The sequence below is a fragment of the Chenopodium quinoa genome, unplaced genomic scaffold (genome assembly GCF_001683475.1).
Source record: "Chenopodium quinoa cultivar QQ74 unplaced genomic scaffold, ASM168347v1, whole genome shotgun sequence".
In the NCBI taxonomy this organism is placed as follows: domain Eukaryota; kingdom Viridiplantae; phylum Streptophyta; class Magnoliopsida; order Caryophyllales; family Amaranthaceae; genus Chenopodium; species Chenopodium quinoa.
The window spans coordinates 1,335,337-1,347,500 of record NW_018742455.1 but is presented as its reverse complement, the minus strand read 5'-3'; the positions used below and the strand labels follow the sequence as shown (position 1 = coordinate 1,347,500).

Below are 12,164 nucleotides of genomic sequence, written 5' to 3'. Positions count from 1 at the left end.
TACTAAAACGACAAAATAAGTGAGTTTTACTTATACATAACGACAAAAACTAATATTGCTACTAATAGAACTACAAGTGTCGTATTAGAAGGAAATATTGTTTTATCTTCCTTAAATCTTCTTCAAAGGTGAAGTTGTGGGTGTTTTGGGTGTTCTGGTTGCCGTCGTCGGGGAACATATCGGAGAAGAAGGGGGTGATAAAATTTTTAGGTGATTTTTGGATAAAAAGTGGGAAGAGATAAAGGATTTGTGGTGAAATTGGGGGAAAAATCCGTCTTTTATAGAGGTAGGTTTATCCGTTACTGTTCTGTACAACTGTAAAAATATCATATAATAGTCTAACGTACTGGCATAAAATTATGGTCCATATATATATATTTATAATTGTAAAAGGTTATCACACTGGGAATGCAAGCCATAGTGGTCCGAGAGCCCTAATATCTATAAAAGATCATGGGTTCGAAAACGGATAGAAACACAAAAAAGTATGTAAAAGTAAGAAAAATAATAAGTATAAAAAGGCTGCATCTTTTTGTTAATCTAGTTAATAATAATATGCATGCAAAGCTACTACTTAGCAATTATAATAACTAAGATAAAAATTTACGTAAAATGAGTATGTAATATCAACATGGATCAAACAAAGAAACATCAACATGAATAAACAAAAGATGATAGTAGTAAATTCACAAGTAAGAGAACTTTCACCGTTGTTTTTGAGGTATATATAGTACAATAAATGTTTGAGTTTCTGGTATAGAGGATCCCAAATATGGGCAACTATAGAGCATACTCCTCGAAACATTTAGAAGTAGATAGTATTATTTGTTATAAATTTTTAGAAGTAGGTATATTTATACCTGATTAGAAACTGGTGCTGATAACGTGTTAAAATTTTTACTGATAGAAAGTTTTATTTCGGAGAAATGAAGGAGTAAGAAGAGATAGAGGAACTGATAAGTATTGCTCGTTAAATTTCTCTTGCATGCCACTCTATATATAGCATGAGTATTCAACTAAGAGTACAATGATTTCATACATATAGACAATATGGGTTCACAAGGGTTGGACTCATATATGCATTGTAACATCAAATCAATTATTGGCATTCACATTGCCTTCTAACACATACATATTTATTCAAATCACCCAAAATGGTAAAATTAATAAAGAATAGTTTAAATTTAGTCACAGTAAGTTGAGTAAAAATAAGACTCCGTATTATACGATTTATAAGTAAATAATACGGAGTATTAACGGATTATAAGTAAATTTCAGTAATTTCAAATAATAAATAGGAAAAATTTGTAAATTACCATCCATAAAGGGGTCCTATTTTAAAATTACCATCCACTAAAACTTTTATTTTAAATAACCAGCCATTAAATTAAAAAAAATTCAGATTACCACCTTTTTTGAAAGGAAAAATACACTTTAATAATCCCAACTATTGGCGATTTACCTAGAATAATCCCAACTAAGGTTTATTTTCTAACAGTCCCAACTTTGCCTCTTATTTTCTTTCAGCGGTCCCATTGACCGGTAACCTGTTGAAAAGGTAATTTTTTTAATTTTTTTTTTTATAAATACCACGTGTCAACACGTGATTAGTTTAGAATTTAAAAAATTAGAAAAAAAATTTAGAAAATTCATTAAGAATCTAAAAATAAAAAAAATTAAAAAACAAAAATTTAATAAAAATCAAAAAATTAAAAAAATTAAGAAAAATTCAAAAATTAAAAAAAATCAGAAAATAAAAATACAATCAGAAAATTCATTAAAAAAAACAGAAAATTGAAAAAAAAAAATCAGAAAATTAAAAAAAAAATCAGAAAATTAAAAAAAAAATCAGAAAAGTAGAAAAAAAATATCAAAAAAAAATTAAAAAGTAAAGAAAAAAGATAAATCCCAAAACCCACCCAGCCACCCTCCCACCACCCCGTAACCCTAGCCAGCCACCCTCCTTCTCTTTCCCTGCTGGCGGCCAACCCCCATAACCCCCTACAATGGCCGGCCAACACCCACTCATCCAGGAAACCACTCGGCTGGCCCAAAACCACCCCCCGTAACTACCCCCTTCGCTATTCCCCGACCAACAAAACCACCCCCTTCCTCTTCCCCGACCCCTAAAACAGCCCCTCCTCTTTTCCCCTACCGCCGAAATGGGCGATTTTGATGGTGGGGGAAAGGAGGGGGTTGTTTTGAGGGTCGGGGAAGAGGAGGTGGTGGTTATAGGGGTGGTTCCGGGGGTGATTTTGGGTCGGCCGGATGGTTTCCGAGCTGGATGGATGTCGGCCGGCCATTTTAGGAGTTTATGGGAGTTGACTGCGGCGTGGAATGGGGAGGGGGTGGCTGGCTAGGGTTACAGGGTGGTGGGAGGGGTGGCTGGGTGGGTTTTGGGTGTTTTTTTTTTTTTTTTGTTTCTTTAAATTTTTTTATAAATATTTTAAATCTTTATTAATTTTTTGAAATTTTTCTAATTGTCTGAATTTTTTTTTTATAATTTTTGGATTTTTTTTTTGAATTTCTGTTTTTTTTTTTTGAATTTTCTATTTTTTTTCTATTTTTTAAAATATTTTATTTTATTTTTTTTCAATTTTCTGATTTTTTTTGTATTTTCTAATTTTTTGATTTTTTTTATTTTGGACCAATCGTGTGTTGACATGTGGCATGCGACCTGCTGTAACAGGTTGTTGACCGGTTGGGACCGTTGGAAGAAAATAAGAGGCAAAGTTGGGACTGTTAGAAAATAATCCTTAGTTGGGATTATTCTAAGTAAATCGCCAATAGTTGGGATTATTAAAGTGTATTTTTCCTTTTTGAAATTCCGATGGAAAATCCGGTTGAGGGCCCCACCTTATTAACTTCCTTTTTTTTTCATTTCCCTCAACCTAACCTTCTGATTGAAACATTAAATTCAAAAAAACATCTTCTCTCATCAATTTCTTTAATTAATTCATCCAAAAGCATCAATCTTTCCCCCTTTTTCTTCCTTTAATTCACTGTCAACTTTGCAACTACCCCTTAAGGGTTGAATCAGAACTCTAACATTTTTTTTCTGCAAATTGGGACCCTACTTGTACTTGCATTTGCTGTTGAAGTCGCCATCTTGGGGTGTTTTCTAGGGACCAAAAGTGCGTAGGTGAAGCTCCTGTCAATGGCGACGCATGAGGTAAGCAATTGGGACCTTTTACAATTTCAGACATGTAGCCTAATTGCAAAAAACCCCCAATTTTAAAGCCCTAGGAACCCTAATTCCAAAATTGCATAAAACCCCCAATTTTATTGCCCCAATAACCCCAAAATTTCAGACATGTACCAGCTGCAATTTGAGGAAATTTGGATGAAATTTAGGGCAAAAGTTGTGAGTTGATGTTAGATAATTTATTAAGAAAAAAAACGAGGGAAACATTCAAAAGAGTCAAATTCGCCATTTTTAGCCGTTATGTGGGGCCCTCAAACGGATTTACCACCGGAATTACAAAATAGGTGGTAATCTGAAAACTTTTTTAATTTAATGGGTGGTTATTTAAAATAAAAGTTTTAATGGGTGGTAATTTCAAAACAGGACCCCTTTTTGGGTGGTAATTTACAAATTTTCCTAATAAATATAATAGCAAATTAATACTACCTCTGTTTTATATTAGTTAACACGTTTTGAGTTTAGGGCGTTCCTTTTAAAGGAACTGTGCCACGTGACACTTTTTCAAAGTATGCATGCTATGTCACGATGCCACATCATCATCCAAAGTATAATATGCGCCACATAACCTAGCCACTTCATTTAACAAAATAAAATATGTTTTGAACAAAATTCGAACCCATAACCTCCAATACATATAGGTATTACACTTACTATCTCAACCAACTATTATTAATGTTTCAAGTTTCTCATAATATCATATACTTTGGTATTACTTTCATTTATTAAGTAGATTATAGGTAATATAATTCATTTATTTTTCATAAGATTAAATATAACTACATATGATGTAAAAAAAAGTGACATATGAGGCAACGCTCGAACCACTACACACACTAACTTTACAAATGAACAAAATTGTTAAATTAAAGCAAGAATTACACAAACTAGCAATCCGAGGCATCGGCCGGGGTACAAACTAGCAACAACGTGACTAAAGAAACGTGTCAAGTCTGTCAACTAAAAAGAAATGGAGGAAGTATATAATTACCTCCAGGGCTCATTTGAGGGGGATAAGGGAAATCCCTCAAATGAGTCCCATGAGGCTTGATTTCTAGATCTCAAGGATACAAGACGAAAGCGATGTCACTACTCTATCACCTCAACTTCATACGGTGTACTTCATATGGTACTACCAAAAACACATTGGCACAATAACAAACTTGCAACACATACTTAAAAAATAAAAAACTAGAGACGTACTATTCGTGTACAACTCTTATAAGATCTCACGTAAGTATATTTTGCTAATCTATTAATCAATTTTGTCTTTAAGAAAAATAGGTTAAATAGTCGAAAGGAACACGAGCATTAATTCTAATTCGTGTGAGAAAAAAAAGTTAAATAGTTTGGGCGAAACCTCCTCTAAAACCTCAGTCGTGTATGCTGTTGAAGCCACTAAACCCTTGAAACCCAAGAGAGAAGCAGAAATGAACAGAGTTGCGTCATTGTTGTTGAAGAAGAACAAAGCTTTGAATTCCATTTTATACAATAATGTCAAGGGATTTCTGAATAATTCCAGCAGTTGCAGACCTTCTTCTTCTTCTAATGAAGGATTCAGATTCTTCTCCTCTGCAATTGGTTCTGCTGCTTCAATTACTGCTCGAAATGCTGCCATTTCTAGCTTCCGATCTTATCCCAAGGTTTTTTCTTGCTTAATTTTTCTGGGTTCTTTTGCATTTTCCCTGAATTTGTCAAATTTTCTGGGATCATGAATTTTTTTTTTATGATTATTCTAGCTCAAATTTTGCTGTTATATTCTTTCTTTTTTTTTTTTTTTTTTTTTTTTTTTTTTTTTAATGGAGATTTGTGACTTTTTTGGGGCAATTATCTATTTGGGTGCTTAAAAAATTGGAGTATGAAGTTGTATTCTTGTAAATTTTTGTTATCTAATTCACATGTCTTTAATCTGATGAAATTGCTGTTTCTGTTGGTTTTGGGATTAATTACTTAATTAAAAAAAAAAATTAAAAAAATAGCCCTTTAGATTGGGAAGCCTTTCAATTTTAATATTTTTGAGAAATTTGTCACTGAATGAACAAACAATAACACCAATTTTACATTGGTCACTGACAATGATTTTATTGCAACCATAGACAAGAAGTTAAAGTTATATTGGTCTTCAGAAATACAGATTACAAAATTAAGCTAGGTAAAGAATTAAGGAGTTTACATGTTACTCCTCAAAATGCTAACCAATTAGGGCTAAAAAGTTAGCCTGTACCGATCACCGTGCAGGAACATGAAGCAACAAACTGATTCAAGGCGTATTCTAACAATATGGTTACTGACCTAAAGGAAAATGAGATTTTTTTTTTTCCCAAGTTTTTCAGAGCTGAGGATGAATAACTTTTGGCTGTATGGCATTGGATTACTAAATTTCCAAGGTTCTTGTTTAAATTCTGTTTCTTCTGCTATGTTCATGCATAATATGCAAGTCTGCTCATAAATACTGATACTGTATTGTTTTTTAATTACAGGCTGTCCATAAATACTCGATGAGGGGTATGTGCACAGCTTCTTCAGTTCCGGCTGAAAAGGCAGGACTAAAGCTATTAGTGACTGCTGGGCCACGTGCTCAGATGATGGTTGGAATTTGGCTATTCAGTTCTGCGGCATGGGTGTTCAGCATGGTTATTCTTGGTGGAATTACTCGACTTACTCGCTCTGGTCTTTCAATGACTGATTGGAAGTTTACTGGGAACCTTCCCCCTATGTCAGAGGAAGAATGGGCTCTTGAATTTGAGAAATACAAGCAATCCCCCGAGTACAAGCGGTTAGTGCTCATTTCTCTTGAAAATAATATGATACTACAATAAAGCAATGATTGTCTTCATACATGGAACAATTGATTTGTAATGGTGGCATTCATACTAATAGTTGCGTGCAGCTTGAAGTGTAAAAGTTAGTTTCTTGTACAACTTGTTTGATATTTGTTGTTTTATTTGAGTTCGTCCAGTATTAACAAGGGGATGAATCTTGAAGATTTCATGTTCATTTATTGGATGGAATATGCACATCGAATGTGGGGAAGGGCACTTGGTGTCATGTTTGCTTTGCCATTTTCATATTTCCTGCGTAAAGGGTTTATTACTCTACGTCTTGGTCTGAGGCTTTCAACTCTATTTGCTCTTGGGGCTGGGCAGGGGCTCATTGGCTGGTGGATGGTTAAAAGTGGTCTTGAGGTAATTTTGCTCACACTTAATCAAGGACTCCATCAGTTACATGTTTCCATAATGATTAGTGACACCAGTTTACTTTCTTCTTTTCCTTTCCTCAGGAACCTGTATCAGAATATGCCGAGCCAAGGGTAAGCCCTTACCGGCTAGCAGCTCACCTTACTTCAGCTTTTGCTATATATTGTGGTCTTCTTTGGACTGCTCTTTCTGTAGTGATGCCTGAACCACCAGCTGAGTCATTAGCATGGGTTAATGGTGCAGCAAAACTTAAGAGACTTGCCATCCCAGTGAGTCTTCTTGTTGGTGTCACTGCAGTCTCGGGAGCATTTGTTGCTGGAAATGATGCTGTATGATTGTTCTATTCTCTGCTATAATTTAACTTGCAATTTATCTGATTTATCTGCTATAACCTATGCCAAAGATTAACAAGGTATCATTCATTAGGGTCGTGCCTATAATACCTTTCCAAAGATGGGTGATACATGGATTCCAGATGATGTTTTGAGTATGAAGCCAATTATGAGAAATTTTTTTGAAAATACATCCACAGTACAGGTACGGATCGTGCTTTCATTTTGTACAATAGTCAACTCTGTTATATTGATAAAAAAAGATGCCGTCACCTATGATTTTCCTAAAGCGTTCTTGAAACCTTAGGACTTTCTTTCCGCTGAAGTGTAGACAAATAGTTAATAAGTATATCCTTCTTTGGTACTGCTTGGCATTGATTTATCAAGTACAGGGGAAAAGTAGCACTGAATAGGCTCTGATGTTTGTAGCTGCTCTTCTATTTTTTGGTTAAATCTCCTATTAACTTTTTTTGGCTATAAAAAAATAATATTAATTATTAAAAGAAGAAAAGAGTAATTCAAACAATATCAAAATAATTACGAAGTATAATGAACTGATTGGGATGCCTTACAACCCTTTCCCATAAAATGGCGGAGACCTCTAGACTCTAGTGCATCTCATATCTACTTCCTGAAATCTTGTTCTTGCATAAGATAAGCAGTAGCATATACCATACTGCATAATTCAATAAGTAAATGACTCAATAGTTAGGATTGCTCCAAACCTTGCAACTGTACTTATAAGTGATAGCCTTATTCAAACCCAACAACTGCAATGAATAACCTTAATAGGATCTCTCAGCACATATGCCAACACAACGACCCTTGAGTAAAAATTTTCCAGTAGGGTAATGCAACCTTAGCAGGATTATATTTTGGTAACTGAATTAACTAGAATCAAAAGTCTTGTATATCCTCTTAATAGAGCTAGTGTGTAGATGACATTTTATATGCATTTGTAGAACTGTAGTCCCTTGAGATCTAGCTGACCAAAATCTACTCTTACTTTTAGTTGGATAAATAAACAAAATTAAATTTTCAGTTTGTGAAGAACATTATTATGACCCTCAAGTAACTCTAGATCAGTTAGAAAGTTAAATAATTTGCATTACTATGTCTTGCAGTTGGATCATCGTATCTTAGCCACTGCAACCCTGGCATCAATCTGCGGTTTGTGGTGGGCAGCAAGGAAGCTGGATATCCATCCTGCTGTGAGATCTTTGGTTGGCAGTACTCTTGGAATTGCTGGTCTGCAGGTGAATTAAAACTTTCATATACTTGCATATGTTCAGCTGTGCCAAATACTTTATTTTTTCACTTCTGCAAATTGCCTGATTCAAATTGCAGGTTACTCGTGCTGTTTTTGTATGTATTACATGAATGACCCTGATACTTTTAATTCATGAAATGCGTGATTCTGTTTGCAGGTTACTCTGGGAATTTCAACTTTGTTGTCATACGTTCCGGTTTCACTTGGCACAGCTCATCAGGCTGGAGCATTAACTCTTTTAACTCTAATGATCCTGCTTAATCATACTGTTCGCAAGCCATCTCTCTCTCTCCTAAGAACTCTGCCTTCAGTTGCAAAAACAACATGATCACGTCATTTGGAAACTCTTTGTTTTACGATTTGTGAGTATTTAGATAGACTCCTTTTATCATTCATCATTGAAAACTTTCACATAGTTTGGGCAATTGGACTTGGTAGAGTTTGGGACAAATAACATGAAGTCCTCGATAATGTTAATCAGAAATTTGAAATTTTGTACGAAGTACCGTTTCATATACAAGGAAATTTTATGTTAAATTTAAACCACAGCTTCAACTTTTTTTTTTTGATGGTAAGAAAATAGCTTCAATTGAACTTTGAACATACAATTATTTACTCACATTTTGCCTTGATTAAACTAATTTCTTTCTCCCATATCTTTGCTTGGATATACGAATATACGATCGAGTTACCTTACAGTATTACACTATCTTAATCAATAACAAACCTTTGTTCATGTAGGACAAAAAAAAAAAAAAAAAAAAAAAAAAAAACCTTGTCATAAGAGAAAATGTCTTTATTTTATCACTTGGATTTTTCAATAAAACAATACAACTCAGAGGATATATCATGAGTTAACCTAAACATGAGCGCCACATTTTCGTATTTCACCACCATATTGAAAAATACAGATACCCTAGGAAATAAGCAGATGCTATGATCATATCCGTGCAAATTCAACTATAGCAAGTTCTGAATTTCACTCCATCAAGGGTGTGGGGTTGGAACAAAATTTAATTCTAAAAAGCAAAGAGCACAATTAATTGATTGCATCACTTCTCTCGCCAGAATCTTCACTGCGGCCGCTGCAACAGTAGAAATGTGGCAGCTTCACACGACCACAACCCCTACACAGCCAACAGGCAATAGCAAAGGTTAAAATATGAATACAACTGCAACCACGATTAAAAATTAGCGAAATATCGCAAAACTAATATACAAACAGGCATTTTACAATGATCTTGATCAATATCTGTGACCCAGGTGATTTTTTTTTAAACTTCCTCTTTGTTTAGATAGAAAATCTCAGGATGTCCCAAAATATCATGAAAAATGCTAGTGAGATTAAACAGTCCAAGATATACATTTTTATCATTGCTTGTTTGCTCCTAGTATAACACATCTTCTCTAAATCTATCTCTATTATATATCCTTAGTAACAGAGAATATCTTGAAACACTCCATAAAAAAGATACATTTCACACTTTCCAATTTAGGTTGTCAAAATGATTTTCAGTTTTTCACACTTCCTTTTCAGACTTTTCTGTTTCTTCCCTCCATCTCATCAAATATTTTCCTGTTCTTAACCAACACTTTTGCTGAAAATTGTTTTTCCTCTCTTCACACTAAGTTTGTTATAAACATTTAATACTGTATATATTCCATGTCAATCCAAATGTGAAGTTTAGCCTGGTGCAGAGGGAAAAGGAAGCAAATAAAAACCCATTGCTTCAAAGAAAAGCAGAACTTGCTAGTTGCTACAGAAATGCCAATATGCATGCAACCTAATTATGCCACTGAATTCACTGTCCACTCTGGTGTATTATAAAATGGATATGATATCAAATTAGGAGAATAAGTTCACAGTGTATGAGTGTAACACACTTACACACCCCCTCTATATTAAACTTTTGTGAAGTAGCATGATTTTCATATGGTTATCTTACGAGAGTTGCGAAAAGTTATCCCAATCAAAACGCTTATCTACTTGTAAGTTGTAACTCCACAGAAGATCCAAAGGGAAGTAGAGTACATATCTTATATGCAGTTCATAAACACAGTTCTTGTCAACTCAAAGATCAAAGTTTCAGATAGATATCAGATGAATGCCTTACTTGCATCGGACTATAACTGGAGTAGGTTTCAGAGCCTTTGGCCCATTTCTTATGCCTCTCTTGTATTTTGAAACCTGATCAAGCAAATAAGATTTACGTTTATAAACCATGCAACAGGCAAAAGTGTCTACCTTAAACAGGTCCTAACATCTTTAGTACATACACCTGTCATTCTGTCAACATTATCTTCTACAAACAGCATAAAAAGTTTGTTAAATAGTGACATCACAATTTTGTAACTAGCAGCATTGACAACAAAACCAGCCTATTTCCAAAAAACAGCTAATTCCGGTGTCAGTGGCAACATGAGAGGAACATTAAGATAAACTAAGCAACCTGGCATCTCAGTCTATCACATTTTTAACCAATACACAGATTTACATATTCCAGTAATTCCACTATGAATTTACACTAGCACTAGCCCTTCGTATATCCATTTTCAAATTTAACTATCATGATGTTATGTCTGTACAAACAGGATGAGAAACAAAGAAAATATAATTCAAAAAGTATCATCCATGCCAACCATGACAAATTGACAATAACTACACTCAAACTAGCTGCTTGAATTGAGTACTCTTACAAGAATCAACAAACTGCTTCAACCTTTTTTGCTAACAACTACACCCAAAAAAGAAAATGCAACAATCACAATTTATTTCACACCTTAGAATAAGATTTGGAATGCAACACCTGAAACCATTTACTTAGTATTCGTAGCTCATACTGAGTTTCCCTACTTTGGAAAATTCAACAATTTTTGAAAATGTAGGCAATAACCAACAGCAAAGAATTCAGAAAAATTGGAATCAAAATGAAGCATCAACTAGCTATCTTGTAAATCAATACACATTGCAGACATGATGTATCATCATGCTTCCAAATAGACGATTCACTCGAAAATTTAGCAAACACATATAAATTGAAGCTCATAAATCACATAGAAAGAACAATCGACACAAATTACCAACAATGTAGCACACCTGCTAAAACCCTAAACCCAAAAAATTGTCAAAACTTAATTCCTTAAACCCTAATAGCCCTGCAACCGAAAATCGCAAAGAACAACAAAATTGGAATAAATAATCAATCAAACAACATTATATGATTCAAAACCCTAAATTTTTTAAACCAAACAGAAACAAAAAAAAAATTAAAAAATTAATCTTTGACCTTCTTTTTGGGGACAGCCATTAGGTCCATGAATCCGCCGCCATGAACAGAATTGGTGTCATCTTCAGGAAGAATTAAAGGGGGCGATGAAATGGGGTCAATTGAATTGCCAAAAGATGGTGGAAGTGCATAAGCATGAGTAAATCTTCTGACAGTATGCAGGCATCCATCAACTTTTCCCTGCAAATTTCGCTGTAATCCCAATCTGAATGCCATGAATTCACTATCTTTCCACTTTTGAAGAAATCCCAACTAGGATTTTGGTATTTGGAGAGTGTGGGTTTAAGAGGAGAGGAGAGGAGAGTATCCTTTTTCTGTGCAACTGTGCAAGTGCAAAGTTAAGGTTTTGTGAAGTGAGTCTTGATTTTAATCAATCTCCTATGGAATGATCTCTAGCTCATTCAATTTGGGTGTTTGAGCTTTTTTTTTTTTTTTTTTTTTTTTTTTTTTTTTTTTTTTTTTTTTTTAATCTATATGGGTCAAGCCGGTTAAGATTGGATTGGGTTCGTTAATTCATTTTTAGTTGACTTGGATTATTTCTATAGGTGATCAGTATCAGCCCGATTTAAAAATAGGGCGAGTTTGGACAAGCCTAGATATATATTTTTAATTATAAATCTAAACATGCCGGGAAAATCTCGATTTGGCTCGACAATCCTGTTACTTTTTTGACGTTAAGGCCCAATCAGACCCAAATTTTTTTTTATCACCTTGAGTTATTTAGATTAATCTGGTTGACGTCGAATTTGGTTCATCTATCAATTCTAGTTCTATTTAAGCCAAGCTAGGTTGAATTTCAAACATTTTGCCATTTTGGGTTAAGAATAAACAGAATCATAACATTGATTATATTGCGTTATTTGTGAAATTGATTTG

The 12,164-nt window shown here is 34.2% G+C and overlaps 2 protein-coding genes across 3 annotated transcripts; one reads left to right on the top strand and one right to left on the bottom strand.

The window, feature by feature from the left end:
* Window positions 1–4,505: 4,505 nt before the first annotated feature.
* On the top strand, window positions 4,506–8,544 carry LOC110718351 (cytochrome c oxidase assembly protein COX15-like). Of its 2 annotated transcripts, none has more exons than XM_021897181.1 (7): window positions 4,506–4,845; window positions 5,683–5,978; window positions 6,162–6,387; window positions 6,483–6,728; window positions 6,826–6,936; window positions 7,856–7,987; window positions 8,159–8,544. In XM_021897181.1, the coding sequence occupies exons 1-7, from the start codon at window positions 4,633–4,635 to the stop codon at window positions 8,327–8,329; spliced, it is 1,395 nt and encodes a 464-aa protein (XP_021752873.1). In that variant the 5' UTR covers window positions 4,506–4,632; the 3' UTR covers window positions 8,330–8,544. The 2 variants fall into 2 exon arrangements, with proteins under 2 accessions (XP_021752873.1, XP_021752874.1); XM_021897182.1 differs by having other exon boundaries at window positions 4,729–5,589.
* A 235-nt stretch (window positions 8,545–8,779) lies between these two features.
* On the bottom strand, window positions 8,780–11,715 carry LOC110718352. The gene is made up of 3 exons (XM_021897183.1): window positions 11,289–11,715; window positions 10,116–10,189; window positions 8,780–9,128 (listed from the first exon to the last, which is right to left on the bottom strand). The coding sequence occupies exons 1-3, from the start codon at window positions 11,502–11,504 to the stop codon at window positions 9,041–9,043; spliced, it is 378 nt and encodes a 125-aa protein (XP_021752875.1). The 5' UTR covers window positions 11,505–11,715; the 3' UTR covers window positions 8,780–9,040.
* Window positions 11,716–12,164: the final 449 nt, after the last annotated feature.